General features: G+C 45.4%; 1 protein-coding gene across 1 annotated transcript in view; it reads left to right on the forward strand.

Moving 5' to 3' along the window:
* MPPE1 (metallophosphoesterase 1) overlaps window positions 1–21,791 on the forward strand; it is a 176,819-nt gene that overhangs the window by 70,103 nt on the left and 84,925 nt on the right. The window contains exon 6 of the mRNA XM_082257845.1: window positions 2,153–2,227. Within this exon, the coding sequence (XP_082113971.1) occupies window positions 2,153–2,227 (75 nt within the window). The remainder of the gene's footprint in view (window positions 1–2,152; window positions 2,228–21,791) is intronic.

Below are 21,791 nucleotides of genomic sequence, written 5' to 3' on the forward strand. Positions count from 1 at the left end.
GGCTCGGTATTTTGATTATTCTTGCCCACAGTAACATCAACCTTATTTTCAATAGCCTTAATCCTGGACCCCAATTCCTGAAATATCTGCTTCAGGTCCCCTGTGATTTTCTTACTAGCATTTTCCAGTCCCTGTTCCAGTAATGCAGAGATTCTTGCCAGGATTATGGGGGTCACCTGAGTAGGCAGGCTGCTGAGCTATAGACTGGGGACTCAGGGGCCTGCAGACTATTCTGACTGGTAATGATATCCTCCATGGCCCGGTCTAGGGAGGAACTTGAAGAAAAGTCGCCATCCCTTGGGGTAGGGAGGGCAGCTGGAGTGGCAGAACAGTTCTCAATGCCTGTAATTGTCCTGAGTTCTGGTCCCCCTTGGGAGAGTCTGCCTGGATCGAGGCCTTGTGTGCTGACCGCGCCGCCATATTGCTGGATCCAGTCGGCTGATTCTCGCCCTCCTGCGGCTCTCCCGGAGCAGTTTTAGGCTTCCCTCTGGCCATTAACGTGTAACCAAACTGTTGGTAAAAGGTTCTGAGCAGTTTGCGAGGGTCCTGGGCCCTAAGGTGAGCTGCATCAGCAGAATGCAGCTGGATAGAGTCAGGTCGCGGCAGAGCCGAATCAGAGCATGTTCTCCATGTACATCTGCGAGCATGCGCCGGGGTAAGATTTTTTAAGTAAAGCAATCGCAACTGTGTGAACAGGACTGTCAGGTAACCATTTTATTTAGAGATGGGTGCTTTGATTGGTGTTGCATGTCAAATGCCATGTTATGAAACCAGTGTAAACGAGCCCTTAAGTTCTAATGGAAAGATGTTCCTTGCCAAATAACCCCTTTTTTGTAAGCCCCCTGGCTCCCCCCCCCCCCCCCCCAATTCAGCATTTAGCCATTTGTAAACAAACATTCCACACCAAAAAGAAATGCTTACCTTGGTCCGGCCTCTGACAATTTCAGAAGCTGCAGGTGACATCACTGCTTTCCGACAGAGCTGGGAGCTTGAAATCCTTGTAATGGTCTGAAAGTGTCAGAGGCCAGGGCCAAAGTAAGTAATTTTTTGGGCGGGAGTGACTGTTTGTTTACAAATAGCTTTTTGTATTGCAGGGGTTACCAAAAAAGTCTTCTTTAAAGTTTAACACTACCTTTCTTTAATCCTTCCAGATTTATAATTGTATAGTGGTAAAGGAAAAATGACTGCAAATATAATAGCTTGCGTTGATGGGCATTTGTTCAATTCAAGCAGGTTTTACATTCCCATACAAGACTATGTTAATAAATCCTAAATGATCTCAGAAGAATCTTGTTAACAAAGACCCATAGTATACCTACTGAAACGTGTTCCTTTCCTTGTGCAAAGCATAAATTGCCAGCACACCTTGGATCTTCAAAAAAGCGCCAACGTTTTTTAGAGCAGTCAGATTTACAGCAAAGAATTGTTTCGGGGCTATGCAGGACCCCTTATGCTTGGAAAGGCTTGTCAAGTATTCAATGTACAAAACAGCCTGAGCAGGTATACATGGTCAAATATGGTTTATAGAGCTGATTTGGCTAAATACAATTTAAATTAGAATTCTGGGCTTCAACTGAGTCTTAAAAATGCTCCTTCCCCCCCTCCTAACCCCTATTCTGACTGACCTGCGTAAGAAAGATCTGTATATGTGCCTATTCTCAGCTCACTCCAGTCTAGTCACCTGATCGTACATGCGTCAGCCAGCGCTGGCTGCAAGGGAGAGGAGAGAACGCTCCATAACAGCTGGTTATGCCTAGGAGCAGTGGCATCACCCATAGAGTCCTATGGCCCATTCATTGTTGCCACTTTCTTCTCTTCCCTGCAGTGGCCGCTGGCTGGCACGGGGAGCCGGATCACACGACTGGACCAAAGTGGCCCGAAAATAGGCAAGTATAAAAAAACAATCTTATACAGGTTAGTCAGCATAGGTGTTAAGAGTGGAGAGGGAGCATTTTAATACCAGTTAGGTAAATCCTGGAAATCTACTTAAAAGGTTCAGTTTAATCTTTTTTTTTTTTTTTTTTAATATATGATTTATGTTCCTAACTTTCAAATATAACACCCTGAAATGCCTTTTATTATTTTATAAATATAAATAACACTGAATGAATTAGTATTGTGAGAAATAAATTACACATTTTCTTCTTGACAGAAAAATCAACCAGATTTTGAGAAGAAATGTGGGAGACTTCACCTGCTGCCTCCATCCGCTCCCATCCTTTTACAGGTTAGAAGATCACACTGAGTAGCCAAGGTCAAATGTCAAACAACACTTTTGAGGAGGATGCACTAGAAAACAGGAATATTGCTTAGAATCCTATGTTACTAAAAAAAAAAAGTCTTTCTCTTTCATTAACGGGCACAGCTCCTGATTCCTCTTAACCATTGGGTTATGCTGCCCCCTACAGGAGTAGGACACTAGGCAGGAAAAAAAACGACTATGCCTATGGGGCAGTCCTAAGGGGTATACTCCTACTTCTAGCTATAGGTACTTTTCTGCCTAGCAGGCTAAGGACCTAGTTCCTTGCTGGGATCTATGGTCCTGGCATTTTTTTTTTATTTTAAATGGAATTTTTTTCCTCCTTTTTATTATTCTGTTTCTGTGAGGGGGCTGGCCTGTGAATTAAACGTCACCAGGGGGATGCATACGAACTGGCTTCGGCCTGGGTCGCAGCGTTTCCTCCTGGCCGACAGCACCCACATTACGACCCTGTTCCTGATGTAAGTAGCTGTCCCCCCACTACCCCTGGAGGGTTTTAGGGTAGTTGTGGGCCCCTCCCTGGGATGGTCGGACCCCCGGGTTCCCCTGCCTTCCCCCCCCCCCAGCTCCTCTAAAATTTCGGTCACTTTGGGTATTTTGGCCCCACCCCTCCCTGCGTGAGGTTAGGAGCTGGCTGTTGCCACATGCTCTTAGGGGGGGGCTGATTGGAGTTACTGCTAACCAGGCTGCTGACCGGGTTTCCGTGGTGCACAAGGGGTGTAGAGCAGGGTTCCCTGCCATCCTGGGGGTTGGTGACTAGGGCAGGAATATTCTCTGGGCCCCTGCAGTGGTTGTTGGGCTTGGGGAGCAGATAGTTTAGCATCCGCGGGCCTCGCGGCCAGATCCTGCTGAAAGTTTAGGCTGCGGCTTTGCAGCCTACTACTCGGAAACTACATGAGGCAGCCCCTGTGAGCATGGCTGAAGCCACTGCCTCCCATTTGGGCATCCGCCTTCCCCTCCGCTCTCCTGGATGGCTGGCTCCACTGGGGCTCGCGTCCTGGCACCCTCAAAAATTTAGGCCGTAGCCCCAGTGAAACTGAAGCCCCCACTCTCCCTTTGAGGATCCGTGCAATTGCATGTAGGCCCCCACAAGCTTAGCTTTTACGCCGAGACCTGGAGGGAGAATAGCTTCCCCCTGTCTTTGCGGAGTTGGCGGACCGGTTGTTTCAGGAGCTACAGTTTGTCTGTGATGCGGCTCCTTTGATTTTTAGGCTGACTGTATCAGCAGTTGTCCTTCAGTATATTTATTGTCTGGCTGAAATGCTGGTCTGCGAACTAGACTTCTAAGAAGGCCTCATCTGATCTCCCTCTTGTAGTGGATCACCTGTTTGGAGCTTCCTTTGATGACATTGTTAAGGGTTTTACGAGGGAAGGAGTACTCTTCTTCCGCAGAATACCAAGGGCAAGGAGCCCTGTCGTAGACGTGGGCCATCCTGGGCTCCTAAGCAGCCTCTTCATCTCTCAGGATCTCAAGACAGGGGATCAAGAGTCAGGGCCTCCACTGCAGGTTCCAGGAGGACCTTGTCTGGCAAGCCACGAGCGGGCTCTTCCAGAACTGCAGACAAGGCTTCCTCTGCATGAAAGGGTGCCCTCACCCGGATCTGGGTGGGGGGATGTCTTCGCTGGTTTCGGGATCTATGGACCTCCCTGATACATCAGGGGGATTTATTCTGGCTTCTATCGACATCATGGACGCCTACCAGCACATTCTAATTTATTTTCTCGGGAAAAAGTCCAGACGTTGCAGGAGGCAATTCAGCTGCTGTTGTTTAGCAGACGGTTATCTCTCCAGGCTTGCATGCATGTGCTGGGCCTGATGGTGTCCACCCTTGAGGCGGTCTGTTTGCTTAGTTCCACATGAGCTCTCTGCTAAAGAGTTTCTGGTGAAATTGATTAGGGATCCACGGTCTCTAGAGGTGGCTTAGCTCTCCAGCTCTTCGACAGTGAACATCTTTCTCCCCCTGTACTGGAGGGTTGTCTCCATGGAAGCCAGCCTATCCAGGTGGGTAGGCGTCCTCCGCACAGACGTGCTCAGGGGATCTGGCAGAGCCCAGACTGCCAATTTAGTGTACTGGAACTCTGAGCAATAAGACTTTGTCTGGCTCATTGGACAATCGTCTTCAGGGGTGTCTGGTACAAATTCATTTGGACAGTGCCACGGCCGTGGTCTATGTCAATCACCAAGGGGGCACAAGAAGTGTCCTGGTGACTCTGTAAGTAGCCGGCATTCTAAGGTGGGCTGACAGAATCGTTATAGCCCTCTCAAACTTCTGACCTCGCCGGTCTTGGTATGTCTATCTAGTACGGCTGGTTGCCGATGCTCCTTGGGGACTTCCTACCTGGGAGGATCTGCTGTCCCAAGGACCAATCTTCCAAGCTGCTTTATTGTCGCTGGCTTTAATGGCTTGGCTGTTGAACGCCAGGAGCTGAAAGATGGAGGTTTGTTTTAATCAGTGATTACTACCCTGCTAAAAGCTAGGAAATCTGCCTCTAGGAAGATCTACCATCGCACGTGGAAGACGTACATTGCCTGGGTGAGTCTCTTGGGGTTCATCCTCGCTCCTTCTCGGTGGATCGGATCTTAACCTTCTTTCTATGGGGGGTTGAATAGAATGTGGCTTTGCGTACCATCAAGGGCCAGGTATTGGGCTTTGACTGTCTTTTTCCAACAACCTTTCGCCACACACTCCCTGGTGCATACCTTTTCTCCGTTGCCACCCTGGAATCCTAATGTGGTGCTTTCAGCTCTACTGAAGCTTCTCTTTGAAAATATTCGGGAGGTTTTCCTGCTTACGCTGCTCCTAAAAATTAATACAGAGTTGGCTTCACTCCTTCGGTCAGCAGCCCTGAGTGTTCATCCATCCATCCCTGGAACCACCCTGGACCCTTTCCTTCCCCTCTGGATTTCAGGATAGTCCACCACCACCTTTTTTCCAGGGGCTTGCACATGGACTTTTAATCCCCTCCTTGTGCCTACATTTTATGGTTTGTGTGATGCCTAATTGTATCCTGGCTACACACCCTGGATACAAAACTTGGCATTAACCCCTACTTGCAGCAGTTATCCCTACTGCACTACCTCTGAGCGCCAACACACCTCCCTAGTTTTCTACGCTGCCCCAGAAGGTGACCTTCTTGGTGGCGATCACCTTTGCATGCATGGTGTCGGCTCTGACGACATTATCCTGTCGTTCACCTTAGGGCGATTCACAAGGAAAAGGTGGTGCTTTGCATCTGTCCATCATTCCTTCCTAAGGTGGTCTCTGAATGTCTTTTGAATGAAGACATTGTGTTGCCTTCCCTGTGTCCCAGGCCTAAACATCTGAAGGAAATTGCCTTGCATATACTGGATGTGGTCCGGGCAATCAGGGTGTACCTGGCAGCTATGGAGTCTATTAGAAAGTCAGACTCTATATTTGTGTTCACAGATGGACTTCACGAAGGGTTGTCCGCTTCTTCTGTGGCCATTTTCAGTTGGATCAGATGGTGATTCCGGCCTATTGCATCAGGGGGCAGGTTCCTCCTTTCCCTGTTTAGGAGCACTCTACTAGGGCGCTTAGTGTCTCCTTTGATTTCTGTCATCAAGCATCAGTGATGCAGGTTTGCAAGGCGGCCACCAGGTCATCGGTGCACGCTTTTACAAAGTTTTTGTAAAGTGGTTGTGTTGGCATCTGCAGATTCTTCCTTCGGCCGCAAGGTTTTGCAGGCTGCTGTTTGGAGGACTTGGTCCTCTTACTTTTTTCAGATGAGCTCCAGTTGTTTTATGGTTGAGCTCCATGTTACCTGGTTGGCTATGTTTAGCCTTAGGAAGTATTTTTTTCTTGCTGTTGCCACCCCTCATGTTTTGATACTGCTTTGGGGTGTCCCACGTAGTCAAGAAGATGAGGAGCTGTGTCTATCAATGAATGAAAGAGAAAATGGGATTTTTGCCTTACCATAAAATCCATTTCTCTGATGTTTGACAGACACAGCACCCACCCCTCTATGGAGTTTGGGTTTTTTCTTCGGACTCTCTTTATAACAAAACTGAGTACCTATAGCAGAGAGTGGGAGTACTGTATACCCTCTGGGACTGCCCTATAGGCATAGGCAAGTTCTTTACTGCCTAGTGTCCTACTCCTGTAGGGGACAACATAACCCACGTAGTCAAGAAGATGAGGAGCGGTGTCTGTCAATGACCATCAGAGAAATGGATTTTACGGTATGTCAAAAATCCAATTTTTCTCATTCATTTAAGGACTCGCCTATCAAGACACTTACCATACCAGTGGAGGATGGATTGGTCTTAAAGGATCCAACTAATAGGCATTTGGAAGCCCTTTTCTGAGCTCTGTTCATACTGGCATGTCCTGCCCTAAGCCTGATTCTGGCTGTCATTCCACATTGTCAAACCATGTCTTACTGGTCAGAATCCCTTAAGAGATCTAACCACTGCTTTTTAAACTGATGGAGCAGATGGCTGTAGTGTTAGGTGTGATGTTTTGCTGAAAGCCTCCTGTTTAATCTCTCGTATGTGCCTCAATTCAGTGCATATGCGTAGGGCACTATGGCTGAAGTGCTGGACTGCAAAACCTTTGTGTCTGCAATATTTGATCTGAAAGACCTTTCAGGGATCACATCTCTTTGGTCTAGCTCTTGAAAATATCATCTGAGATGCTAATGGTGACAAGAGCGTCTATTTTCCCCAGTGGAAGATTAGAAATATAAGTCGTGCACTTCTCTGACTGTAAAGAAATGTCAGTTTTTTTTTTTTTTTATTTCTCTAGTCCCCCAACTTCAACTTCAAGACCCCCCCAAAGTTTGGCTCCTATTCTAGTCTGGCTTTCTAAGTCTGCCAAATCATCAGACATTGCTTTCTCCACACGAAGGGGGTGTCGTTTCCCCCCCCCCCATTTTCCAGAAAATGGTTGTGTCTGCAAATCCTTGTGGAAGACTGCCTATATTTTGGATGCCTGGGTGTAGGAGGTAGTATTCCAAAGCTACACATTCAAGTTTCACTCCCTGTCTCCTCTCCTCAAGCTTCGAAATTATCTGAATCTGTTTACTGTTGCTTAATTAAAAAGAGAGCACTGGCCTCATCTTGGATCTCAAAGCTCTGAATGTTTACCTTTTTGAGTCCAAAATAAAACAAGGATGGAATCTACCAGATCTGTCATTGCCTCCCTTTGCCTTGGAGACTTCCTGGCTTCTGTGGACATCAAAGATGCTTACTTGCATGTGCCCATATTTCCAGTGCATCAGAGCTTTCTAGGCTTTTCAATGGGACTCCTACACTACCAGTTTGTGGCCAAACCTTGGATTTTTGTCTGCACTTTGGCTGTTCACCATGGTTCTGGTTCCAGTGTTTGGCCTGCTGCCTTCTTTTGCCACCCCCAGTTGTGGAACAATGTATATCCAGCTGTCCAGACATTAGAGGTTTTAGTGGATCCTTAACCTTCAGAATTAATTGCTGGAACAGACCCTTAACTTGGGGTATTAGAGTCTGAATCTGGTCCTCGACATTCCTGAGGTCAGAGTCTTCTTTCACCAGATGAAACGTAAAATTCTCCGGTCTCGGGTTCAAACTCTCAGCTTCTGTATGAGTGTTTCTGAGTTATGGGTTGTTGCAGAGTGCGATCACTGGGTGCAGCGGAGTCCATTCAGATCAGATATTGTGCAGTAAACAGGAACTGGGTTCTTTATTGGAACATAACACAGAAACCAAAGATATCACCTTCTCATTTGTAAGAGGAACAACAGACAGGCAGAGATAACCAACAAGTACAGTGCAGTGTACAGGAAATGACAACACATAATAGAGAATGCATAGCATATCACTTAGCATTAGCGACATCTACTGTCCTACAGTATTTGTGAACTGCAGTTTATCAGCTAAGCTGAAAGCTGTTGTATCTCCAACACCCCTTCTCAACAGCTAAGGCTTAGTCTATTAAACCCATCTTCTTTGTAAGCCTTGAGTGTCTTTCAGCGGTCAGAGGCTTTGTAAGAATATCTGCTGTCATATCCTCGGTTGGGCAATAAAGTAACTCAAGAAGACCTTGCTCTTGAAGATCCCTAAGAAAGTGGAACTTCACATCAATGTGCTTGGTTCTTGAATTACCTCCTTCCATGCGTGCAAGTGCAAGGCATCCTTGATTGTCCTCATAGATTTCTGTTGGTCCCAACTGTGGTTGACCCAAATCTGTTAATAGCTGTCTCAGCCATATAACTTCTTGGCTTGCCTGCGCTGCAGCAAGGTATTCTGCTTCAGTAGACGACAGTGAAACAGAGAGTAGCTTTTTACTAGTCCAACTGATGGCACCTCCTGACAGAAAAAATAAGTATCCACTGGTAGATTTCCTGTCGCTGGTGTCTCCTGCCCAGTCAGCATCCACATATCCTGTTAAGGTGCTTTCATCACTTGCTGGTAACTTTAACTTGTAGTGCAAAGTCCCTTTAAGATAGCGAATGATTCGCTTTACAGCATTCCAGTCCTTTTGACTTGGCATCGAAACCTTTCTGCATAGGATTCCAACAGTTGCTGCAATGTCCGGCCTTGTAGCAGTGGTAAGATACAGCAATTTCCCTATTGCCTTCCTGTATTGAGTATTGGTAGGTAATGGGTTATCTTGGCAATTCATCTCCTTTAGGTAGTTGGTTTCCATAGGAGACTTTACTGGTTTGGCGTCTTCCATTCCAAATGTTTCAATTATTTCTTGTATTTTGTGTCTTTGGTTCAGAAGAAAGCTGCCATCTTCCTCTCTCTCGATCTGGATGCCGAGGTAATTCTTTATGTTGCCAAGATCTTTGGTGTTGAAGTTCTGATTTAGTTTTTCTAGTATTTCTACTTCATCCCCTTCTTGCTCAAAGCAAATCAGGATATCATCCACATAAATAAGCATATAGACCCATCTGTCTCCCAATTTCTTTGTGTATAAGCAGGGGTCCGCTTTACTCCTCAGAAAGTTTTGATGTGTGAGCACTTCATTTATTTTTATATTCCACGCTCTGGCTGCTTGCTTTAGACCATATATACTCCTGCGAAGTTTGCAAACTAGGTCTGGCCTTTGTTCATCTTTGAACCCTGGCGGCTGTTCCATGTAAATCTCTTCTGTTAGCTCGCCATGTAGAAATGCGGTTTTCACATCAAAATGTTTAACTTGCATTTTCCTTGTGACGGCTACTGTCAGTAAAGTCCGTATTGTAGTGTGCTTGACTACTGGTGCAAATGTCTCATCATAGTCCTCTCCGTATTTTTGAGAATAGCCCTTGGCTACAAGTCTTGCTTTGTATTGCTCAATTGTGCCATCTGCATTGTATTTCACTTTAAAAGTCCATTTACAGCCTATGGCTTTCCTTCCGGGTGGTAGTTCTGTAATGCCCCGTACACACGTGCAGATTATCTGCAGACTTTTGTCTGCAGACTTACCTTTTCTATGTAGTGCAAGGGCCTGCCGGATTGCATACAAATTGAAAGTGTTTAGGTTTGACCTCATATTATATGGTTTTGGTAAGTCTGCAGACAAAAGTCTGCAGATAATCTGCACGTGTGTATGGGGCATTAGTGTCCATGTTTTAGTGTCATGCATGGATTTTATCTCTTTATCAGCAGCCTTTATCCATTTACTTGATTCTTGTTCTGAAAGCTGAGATATTTCTCAGGTTGCAGGTTCGTTGATACTGGCAGTACTTGCTTTGTATGAGAGACGTACAGGTGGTTTACCTCTGTTTTCTCTTGTTGAACGTCTCGGTTTTGTGTCTGAGCCTTCTTGTGTCTGCTCTTCAGTACTGGTAGAGTCTGCACTCACTTCAACTGTTTGTTCAGAAGTTACAGAGATGGGCTGGTCAATGTCAGTTTTCTCTTCTATTCTTGCTTCTACTGTAGTCATTACATTGTCTCTGAAATCTTCAACAAAAGTTATGCTGTTGCTAATGGTAACCTTGTCTGTTTTGGGATCAAGGATTCTGTAACCTTTGACATTGTCACTGTATCCAACAAAGATACCTTCAAATGCTCTGTTTTGGAGTTTGGTGCGTTTTTCTTCAGGTATGTAGATGAATGCTTTGCATCCAAAAACTCTTAGGTGTTTTACATTTGGCTTCTCATTGTGCCAAAGTTCATATGGAGTTTTCTCTATTGTTCTGGAAAGAAGTCTGTTCTGCAAATATGTAGCTGTCATAGCTGCTTCACCCCAGTATTTTTGTGGTAGTCCAGAGTCTGTCAGCATACATCTGATCATTTCAGTCAGAGTTCTGTTCTTTCTTTCAGCTACTCCATTTTGTTCTGGTGTATATGGGACTGTCTTTTAAAGTTCTATTCCATTCTGTTTTAAGTACTCTTGTATCTTTTATATCCTGTGAATTCACCTCCATTGTCACTCCGAAGTATGAGAGGCTTCCTCTGAAACTTGTTACTGGTCTTTATTATGTAGTCTTGTAATTTGTCAAAAACTTCACTCTTGTGTTGCATTAGGTAGGTGACTGTGTATCTTGAATAGTCGTCTATGAAAGTCACTATGTACCTTTTGCCTCCAGGTGTAGGTGGGTTTAGGGGACCACGCGCGTCACTGTGAACTAAGTCAAGTGGTCTTGAAGCTCTCTTCTGACTGACTTTGGGAAGTGTTGCTCTTGTAGCTTTGGATTTAATGCAACATTCACACTTAACAGTAACTGGACAAGGGGATATTGTTAGATCCCTTGTCAGATTCCTCCTCTGTAGTTCCTGTATGCATTCTGGGTGTCTGTGACCTAGACGTCTGTGCCATATATGTATACAGTCATTGTGCTTGTGTGTACATAGTCTAACCTTTTCCTTCACTGTGTCAAGGTGATATAAATGATCATCCAGCTTGGCACTTGCTACTGTCTGGTTGCCGTTTTAGGATTGAACACTTGTCACCTTGGAATGTTACAGTGAGTCCTCTGGCTGTTAGACGCTTCACAGATAAAGAGTCCTCCTTCTAGATTAGGAACATAAAGCACATCTTTCACTGGTATTGCTAGATTGTGTCCCGCATCATCAGGGCAAACAAGGGTTCCATGCCCAAATCCTTCTGCATGTATTTTGCTTCCATCTGCAAGATAAATAGTTTCTTTGTTGTTCAGATCAAGTTCTGTGAAAAAACGTCTATCACTCGTCATGTGACTGGTTGCCCCCGAATCGATGCACCAGCCTTGACATTTATGGTTGCCTGTCGCTTTAAATGTGGCATTCAAGTTTCCTTCCCATGGATCATTGATTATGGCTTTGACCTTTTGTTTAGCATAAGAGGGACGCTGTCTTCTTTGCTCTGCTTTCCATATAGTACAGTCTTTCTTTATGTGTCCCTGTTTGTGACATCTGAAACACACTCTGGTCTCTTTCCTGTGCAACCTTGTGTCTGTAGCTTTAAGAGCGGTTCTGGTGTCGGTTTCTGTGGAGTCATGCACTAATTCCTTTCTTCTCTGATACTCATCTATGAGCCTGGTTTTTACAAATGATAGCATCAGATCTGTCTCAGGCCGTGTCTCCAGTGCATTGATCAGTGCAGTATATGTATCGTGCAAACTGCATAACAACATGGCTGCTGCGTGGCTGTCTGTTATATCCTCCCCGATTGATCTGAGTTGCGCAATCACTTCCAGCATTACGTTTATGTGCTCCTGCATGTCCTGTTCTCTGCTAAGTCTCATTTTGTAAAGTTTCCGCAGTAGAAACAGCTTGCTGTTTAACCACTTACCGCCCGCCCGCCGTCATATGACGGCGGGACGGTGCGGCTATTATCCTGGGCGGACGTCATATGACGTGACCCAGGAACTGCACGGCAGGCGCGCAATCGCGGGCGCGCCGCCGTGCACTGCCGGTGTCGGGGTGTCCCCGGGACACCCCCCGTCACCGGCAGGGGGGAAACAGCCACTGGGCGTGGCTGTTTCCCACGTGATCGGCTGTGTTCCAATGACACAGCCGATCACAATGGAGGCGGCCGGGAGATGACCGCGCATGCGCGATCGGGAGCGCGCAGCGCGGTCATGTCGGTGGCACTGTGTTCCATAGGAACACAGCTGTCACCGGCAGTAGTAAACAGTCACTGATAGTGACTGTTTACTATGTGATCGGCTGTGAATCCATTCACAGCCGATCAGAAAATGTAAACAAAGAGCAGTAACTCAGTGTTACTAGCTCTTCTCTCCTCATACAGTTTCCAGTGTGAGGAGAGAAGAGCTAGAAATAGTGAGTTACTGCTCTGTACACATGTAAAAGTAAAATCACACTAATAAAGGTCCCCCCACACAGTCCTCAGCCCCCCCCATGTCACCTGTCACCCAACAGTCACCTCATCAGTGCCCAGAAATTGACACCCATAACGTTCACATGTGAGCGCAGCGATCGCAGGCAGAATCACCGCAATTCTGCCCGCAATCCGGAAATCATTGCAAATTGCGGGACGCCTGTGCGTTGCCCATTTTTTGCAATAGCACCCCAAACGCTGTGCGATGTTGCCACCATTTCCGCCTGCCGAATCGCGGTAACATCGCGCAAACAACGCATGACGCCCAAAAAAGGTACAAGAGCTTCTTTGGGGCGTCATGCATTGTTTGCGTGATGTTACCTCGATTCGGCAGGCGGAAATCGCAGCAACATCGCACAGCGTTTGGGGTGCTATTGCAAATCACGGGCAACGCACAGGCGTCCCGCAATTTGCAATGATTTCTGGATCACGGGCAGAATCGCAGTGATTCTGCCCGTGATCGCTACGCTCACATGTGAACGTAGCCTAAAATTCACCGGTCACCAGAGACTGCCATCAGTACCGCCGTGCACCATCGCCCGTCACCTGTCACCCATCAGTGACCATCGCCCGTCACCTGTCACCCCATCAATCACCGTCACCTGTCACCCCATCAGTCATCGTCACCTGTCACCCCATCAGTCACCGTCATCTGTCACCCTATCAATCATCGTCACTTGACACCCCATCAGTGATCCTCACTTGTCACCCCATCAATCATCGTCACATGTCACCCCGTCAGTGATTGTCATCTGTCACCCCATCAATCATCGTCACTTGTCACCTCATCAATCATCGTCACCTGTCACCTCATCAGTCATCGTCACCTGTCACCCCATCAGTCATCGTCACCTGTCACCCCATCAGTCATTGTCACCTGTCACCCCATCAGTCATTGTCACCTGTCACCCCATCAGTCATTGTCACCTGTCACCCCATCAGTCATCGTCACCTGTCACCCCATCAGTCATCGTCACCTGTTTGCCATATGCATGCAATCACTTACTGACCACCTAACGACTATATGCGTCGGCCATTAAAAGCTAAATACTGGGGTTATGGCAGCAGATAACCCCGGTATTTTTTGAAACGGCGGGGGTCGGCTTTCAGATAAGGGTGGTCCCAGTGGCGGATTCGCCGCGGAATTACCCTTACGGTGCAGGGGAAGAGGTGCCCCCCTCCTGCCGCATCCCAGACGTTTTCCCAGCTTACCGGACCCGCCGGCAGCGGGGAAAACTATCCGGTCCCGGATCCTCAGAGACAGGAAGTCGAGTGAGGGCAAGATGGCCCTCACTCAACTCTATGGTCTTGGAGGACCGGAGCTACGTCAAAAGACGTTGCCTAGCAACCGGTTTAAAGGGCCGCTTTTTTTTTTTCTTTTTTTTTTTTTCCTCTTTCAACAATTTTTTTTTTTCTTTTCTTTTTTAGTGTAGTTGTGAGGTGTGAGGTCTTTTTGACCCCAGATCTCACAATAAAGAGGACCTGTCATGCCTATTTCTATTACAAGGGATGTTTACATTCCTTGTAATAGGAATAAAAATGATCAAAACATTTTTTTTTTTTAAACTGTGTAAAAATAAAAAAATAATAAATAAAATAAATAGGGAAAAAAAAAAAAAAAAAATTAAAGCGCCCTGTCCCCGTTAGCTCGCGCGCAGAAGCAAACGCATACGCAATTCCCGCCCACATATGTAAACGGTGTTCAAACCATACATGTGAGGTATCGCCGCGATCGTTAGAGCGAGAGCAATAATTTGAGCCCTAGACCTCCTCTGTAACTCTAAGCTAGTAACCTGCAGAAATTTTTAAAATGTTGCCTATGGGGATTTTTAAGTACCAATGTTTGGCGCCATTCTGTGAGCATGCGCAATTTTGAAGCATGACATGTTGGGTATCTAATTACTCGGCGTAATATTATCTTTCACATTATGGAAAAAAATTGTGCTAAATTTACTGTTTTCTTATTTTTTAGTTCAAAAAAGTGCATTTTTTTCAAAAAAATCGCATCTGGAAGACTGCTGCGCAAATATGGTGTGATAAAAAATATTGCAACGATCTCCATTTTATTCTCTAGGGTCTCTGCTAAAAAAAATATATAATGTTTGGGGGTTCCAAGTAATTTTCTAGCAAAAAAAATGATTTTAGCTTGTAAACACCAAGTGTCAAAAATAGGCCCAGTCTTAAAGTGGATAAATGGACAACTTTGTGTAAAGCGCTACTTGGATGTTAGGCCTATGTGTGTGGCCAGGCTGTGAAAAAGTGTTACACATGTGGTATCGCCATACTCAGGAGGAATAGCAGAATGTATTTTGGGGTGCAATTTTTGCTATGTACATGATATGTGTTAGAAATATTGCATAAATGGACAGCTTTGTGTAAAAAAAAATGTGTTTTCATTTTCTTTCCACATTTTCCAAAAACTTGTGGAAAAAAATGACATATTCAAAAGACTCATTATGCCTCAAAAATTATACGTTGGGCTGTTTGCTTTCCAAAATGGGGTCATTTTATGGGGGTTTCCATTGTCCTGGTGCTCCAGGGCCTTCAAAAGTGCGATAGGTTGTCAGGAAATTATATGTGTAATTTGTGCTCCTAGAATGCCGGACGGGGCTACTTGAATGTTAGGCCTCTGTATGTGGCCAGGCTGTGAAAAAGTCTCACTCACACATGTGGTATCGCCATACTCAGGAGGAGTAGTAGAATGTGTTTTGGGGTGTAGTTGCAAGTATACATGTGCTGTGTGAGAGAAATAACCTGTTAATATGGCAATTTGTAAAAAAAAAAAAAAAAAAAAAAAAAAAAAATATTCATTTTGCAAAGAGTTGTGGGAAAAAATGACAACTTCAAAAAACTCTCCATGCCCCTTATTAAATACCTTGGAATGTCTACTTTCCAAAAAGGGGTCATTTGGGGGGTATTTGTACTTTCCTGACTTTTTAGTGTCTCAAGAAATGAGATAGGCCTTCAGTACATCAGGTGTGAGCAAGTGTGATCAATTTTCAATGATTCGCACCATAGCTTGTGGACTCTATAACTTTCACAAAGACCAAATAATGTACACTTAGGTTATTTTTACCAAAGATAAGTAGCAGTATAAATTTTGGCCAAAATTTGTGAAGAAAAATGACTAATTTGCAAAATTTTATGACAGAAACAAAGAAAAATTCGTTTTTTCACGATATTTTCAGTCTTTTTTTATTTATAGCACAAAAAATAAAAAACCCAGTATTGATCAAATACCATCAAAAGAAAGCTCTATTTGTGTGAAAAAAAGGACACAATTTTCGTATGGGTACAGTGTTGCATGACTGAGTAATTCTCAGTCAAAGTGTGAGAGCGCTGAAAGCTGAAAATCGGTCTGGGCAGGAAGGGGGTGAAAGTGCACTGTAGGCAAGTGGTTAAACTGGATCTTTCATGCAGTCTATTCAGTCTGTCCCACGTGCCTTTTGCTGTGTCCTCATGGCGTATATGTATGAGCTGATCATCCTCCACTAGTAAGCTTATGGTGGCCCGTGCCTGTCTGTTTTTCTTATCCCAATCCTGATTATTGTCCTGTGGCCTCTCTGTAGTGGTAACCTCCCACAAGTCCTCTCTAGATAATAGCATTTCCACTTTAAACTTCCATAGCTGATAATTGTCATTGTTCAGCTTGGCCACTGAGAGTTTAAGTTCTGAGTTTCCAGACATTTTTCCCTCCTTTATATATGAACAGTCTTACTTGTCTATAGGAGATGTCACTGGAAACCTTCCTTATGTTGATCTTTATCCGGATCCTGGGCCCATAACCTGTTGCAGAGTGCGATCACTGGGTGCAGCGGAGTCCATTCAGATCAGACATTGTGCAGTAAACAGGAACTGGCTTCTTTATTGGAACATAACACAGGAATCAAAGATATCACCTTCTCATTTGTAAGAAGAACAACAGACCGGAAGAGATAACCAGCAAGTACAGTGCAGTGTACAGGAAATGACAACACATAATAGAGAATGCATAGCATATCACTTAGCATTAGCGACATCTACTGTCCTATTTGTAAAATGCAGTTTATCAGCTAAGCTGAAAGCTGTTGTATCTCCAACATGGGTTTCCTCTTTCTAGGCAGTTTTCTCCGTATTTCCCTCCAGACGTGTAATTCAAAATTTTGTCGTAGTGGGACAAGTCAGTGTTGCCTCTGGAGATAGCAGTTTGGTTGACACAAAAGGCCAGCAAATCCCTGGCTTGGTGACTCAGAAATCAGGACCTTGAGTTAGGGAAGGAAAGTCCTTTCTTCTCATCCTTTGGAAGATTCGTACAACAGATGTCAAGCTGGGAAGGAGTCATGGGCAATTCTTTAATGCAGGGACTTGATCTTTTTAGTCTCCAGAAAAACATCCTGGAATTTCAGGCGATTCAGGCCCTCAGTGTTGGACCACCCTGTTGAAGGCTCATATTGTACGGGCATCCTTTCCTGGATTCAATGGGACAATGCCACAACAGTGGTGTATAATAATAATCAGCAATAAACCAGGAGACTTACTGTAGCAACAGAGGTAGAACAGATCCTGTCCTTGGCAGAACTCCACATTCCTGCCTTGTCGGCTATATACATTCCAGGTGTAGACTGGCCTAGGTGAATGTGATAAGCCAACTTGGAAATACGTCTGGCAGATGTTCTGTGGGCAGTGCCTGATTATCTGTCCCAAGGGCCAATAATGACATGCCTAATGAAACCTAGCTTCTAAGGGATCAGGGCTAAGTCTTTGATTCATATGTTGTTAAAAGCTATTAAGTCTCCTTACCACATGGTCTATCCTTGGATGTGGAAGGCATACTTCACTTGGTATGTCTTGGGGTTTTTCAAGCCAAGAGCTTCTCCCAAGGGCTAATTCCTCTTCTTCCTGCACTTGGATTTAGACCAGTATTTCAATTTTGCTTCAGTGACTGTTGGTCTCTCATTCTTTGATTAAGACCCTCGTCTTGGGAGTCTCTCATGTATCTCCCTTGTTCCTTCCCCATTGATTCTTTGAGATCCGAATTTAGTTCTCTCTGTTTCAACTATTGTTTGAACTTAAAAACATTTTACTCTCCACTCTCTCACACACACACACAAAGTAGTTTTCCTTGTAACTATTACCTGTGTGAAGTGAGTATTTGAACTGGTCTTATGCAAAAAAATTATTTTTGAAAAAAGTGGCCATGATGTGCCTTTGGAATTGCCTATGTGGGAAAACTCAGCCTTTTCCCAGCTCCAGTTAATTCAGGACTATGGGTTTTGGAAAAAGATTGGTTTATGTACTTTATCTGATATTTACTCTTAATGGTAACATTAAATACTTTGATCATATTTATAGATTATATGATCTACCTCATATGTTTATCTACAGTTATTTACAACTTAAACACATACTGAGCCCAATTTGGTGCCCATTTCCGTTTCTATGGAATTTAACACTGTGCTGTTACACATTAATCACATTCGTACATACGTTTTGACGGTTACACATTTATACCTATATTACTGAGCGCACTAATTTACTTTTTTCATTCACATAACTCCAATACGGTTTGTAGTCTTAGTTGCGGCCACCGTAATATAATTTATTTTTTGCGCACCCTATCACATTTAATAAATGTCTGAATATGCTCTTTCAGCCTGGAAGACTGGGAGAGTCTGTGCTTGATTTGCTGCAGTGGAGGCCAGAGGTGACTTTGGGGTTCTGTAGACCACAGCCCACTCCAGCACCCCCCCTAGATTTAAGTACGGTGCTGTGTGTTTGTGCTTGCAACTGCTGATGGCCTGGAGCTTAGTCTCTCACTGGATCTTTAAATTACATGTGCTGAGAAGGTTTTTCGGGGTATAGATGACTCCAGGGAGTGGTGAGCCTGTTCCCTCCCCAGTTTTCCCTGCTGTGTCCTGTGGCAGCTGATGAGGGCTTTGCCCCCCATCCCCTTCCTGAGGGACTTATTGGAATGATTCTCCCCTTTTCTTTTCTTTTTTTTTCTTCCCCTTTGACTTTTCTTTTTTCCTATCAGCTGTGGCCGCTTTGTTCTGAGGATGGGTGGTGCTGGCTTCTGGGGCTCCAGCCTGGGGCCATGACTGTCCTCGCTACCCATTCTCCTGTTGGAGCGGCTTGAAGCTCCTGGTTTATGCCTTCGAGTCCTGTTTGGTGAGGGGCTGTCTCTACCATTGTTACAGCCATTTCACCTTTAAGCAGAATTGCGCCTATCATTATCTTGGTTTCCTGAATCGTACACTTTCAGGTTGCCTTTAATTATGACTGTTCCACTTACTACTGTGCTTATGGTAACACTCAGCTAAATAATCAAGCTATTATTGGCTGGTGTAAGGGGGGAAGTAATGCTGCTACTCCCAACCAGAGCAGGTGAATAAACAATGAAGAGGGGCCTCAGCCTACATGTTTCCATCAAACCACACACCCTGATGCATTTCATCCCGCCCACCCTAAGATTAAGCCCCGGTGGGCAATGCAAAATGCATGTGTGTGTGGTTTGGTGGGAACATTTAGGTTGTAGGGTCTTCATCATTTATTCACCTGGGCTGATTGGAAGTAGCGGCGATCCTTTCCTCTTTACATTTGCAAACCCTCTGAATTGGTAATAGGACAAGTCTGCACCCTATGTTCTGGCACACAAGGAAATGCTTTACACCAGTCATTTTCAGCTGGTGTCACAGCTGGGTTTTTATGCAGGGCTGTGGAAGCTAAGATTGCAACAGAGGTTAAGATAGTGTTTTTTTTGCTGTAAAGATTGGGAGTGTTTACTTCTATTTTAATAAGCTGCCTCTCCTGTAGGGTATACTCCTTTGTTTTTATGGCTTTTATAGTACATTGCTGAGATCTCTTTCCAACTTCTTTGCTACAGTAGGTTCTGTTGTGTAACTTGCTATGTCCATTATGCTGTCTAGCATTGAGGATATGGATTACCTTCATGGTAGGATTCACCCTCTATTTGCAATACCCTGTCTGGTGGAAAGTTGGGTTTTCTTGTCCATGCCTCTGCCTTGCTTTTGATGGGTTGATGGACATTCCACTGCCTCCATTCAGTATGTGCTCTTCAGGGGACAGTGCCCCCTCATTTATATAGCTAACCTGGCCATCCTCTACAGGTGTCTCTAGGGATGAGTACTTATCTACTTCTGTATATAAGCCTGGGAGGACCTCTTCCCGCCATTATGGCAACAAGGGATCTCTTTCCTCTACAGCAGTCCTCATCAAGAGGTCCTGTTGGCACAGCCCTGGGCCTTTCACCTACCCAAGCTGCAGTCTAGTCCTCCTTTACCTGGAGGTGCACTACGTCAAGGGGTAGATGCCGGTTGGGCCTGTGGCTAACTGGTTCGGTAGCATCTTGGAGGCCTGGTTTTCTCTATCGCTCATTGACAGACGTAGTCTTCTTGATTCTCAAGAGCTGGGTTATGTTGTCTCCGCAGGAGTAGGACTAGGCAGAAAGACAAAACGTTCTGGCTCCACCTTAGGGGCAGTCCCTGAGGGTATATCCTCCCTCTCTCTGCTACAGGGAATCAGTTTTTTTCTGTCTAGTCAGGAGTAAGGACCTAAGTTCCTTGCTGGGATCTTTTTGGTCCTGGCAAGATTTTTTCTTTAGAAGAAATATTTTTTAGGTAGTTTTTTCTCCAGTGTTTTTCCTGTGAGATCTTCAAGCAAAAACGCCGGACTGGGCGACACTAGTGGTCACCCCAGCCGGCCTACGAGCGCGCGCAGACCATTGCATTGCGCTTGGTCGGCCGCGACACATTCAAGTAAGTATGCGGGGCCGGGCGACGGGCTGGATGTTGAGATCCAGTGGTCACCCCGGTTTCTGCCTCAAGCGTGCAGACCAGAGCTCCGCGCTGGGTCGGCCGCGTCGGAGTCCCAGTGGAGGGACTGACCTTGCGAGTTAAGTCTCGCTTGGACGCCAGGATCCTGAGAGTCGAGGTGTCCGAAGTGGTCCACAAACCCCCACCCCGGTGGAGAGGGTATTGTGAAGAGAGGGTGCCTGTCGGTTCGGTATGGTGAGTAAACGTTCCCTTTTTTCTTTCCTCGTTATGAGGCAGTATGAATTATGGGCCCCTCCATACATGGTCAGTATATATCTGACACTAAAAGTCCCCCTTGTAAATACAGTATGTGTTTGTGGGAAGTGGACTTGGTTTGAGAGCTAACACTCTACCCAGCAGACTGTAGCATTACAGCAGACATAGGAGGTATAATCCTACCTTATTTGTAGTGTATCTCCTGTAGATCAATCAATCGCCACTCAGCAGAGATGCAGGTGGATGTGCTGGGAAAAACGATTTCGGCGGTCCGCCGCCATTTTGCCGTAGACCAGGTGCATGCATGTCCTCAGGTCACGCCGGCCGCCATGTTTTTGGAGTCTAATGTCTCCTGTATGGGGGCGGCCATGTTTCATGAGCCCAGCTACCTCGTGGAGAGCTGGGAACGCCGGAAGGCGTACACAGGGGGCGGAGCCACGTCCTTCTACCCGGGAAAAAGCAACAGCTCCTTCCAGTCTGTAAAAGACAGACGCTGACTGCAGTTGGTTGGAAACTTCACTGCATCGGTTGGTGAGCCTTGGGGGTCCCTCTCTCTCTCTGTGGGATCGAGAAGCAGGTACTCTGAGGGGCGCTATTGCGCTAGGGGGAGACACATAAAAAAAAAAAAAAAAAAAATGTAAAAAAAAAAAAAAAAGTTTTTTTGTGTTTTCTGGCAAAGGTGTCCTGAATTAACATGGACCCTGCCACTCGTGTATCTCCTCCGGATCCCCTCGAGGGGTCTGCGGGATCCTCCAGCACCCCACTGACGATTGAATCATTGTCCGCTATTATGGAAACTTTTGTGTCCCGGGTGGAAGTGGCTTGTCAGGGACAGGGCGCAAGTAAGCGACCCCCGCCTAACCCCTTATTATCTGTAACCTCGGATTCAGACTCTGAGCCTATTTCTGCAGTTGCAGGTACTTCATCTGGTATTGGTGTCTCGTGTACTGTCTTTTCAGACAGTGAGGAGGATGTTTCGGCATCAGCCATAGCCAGAGAGGAAGCGTTGGTAAACGCACTCATTGTATCTGTTCAAGAAACCTTAAGATTACAGGGTATTCCGTCAGAAATAGCTGAAACTGAAATCCCTTTTGGGACTAAAAAACGCATCAAAGTGGCAAAGGTTTTTCCATTGCCCAAATGTTTTGGCAATCCAATCAAAGAAGAATGGAGTCTGCCAGAACGCATTTTCTACTATTTCTAAACGCATTAACAGGCGTTATCCGTTTGAGGAAACCCTCATTAAGAAATGGACAG

This window comes from Pelophylax lessonae (assembly GCF_965119305.1).
Source record: "Pelophylax lessonae genome assembly, chromosome: 5".
Taxonomy (NCBI): Eukaryota; Metazoa; Chordata; class Amphibia; order Anura; family Ranidae; genus Pelophylax; species Pelophylax lessonae.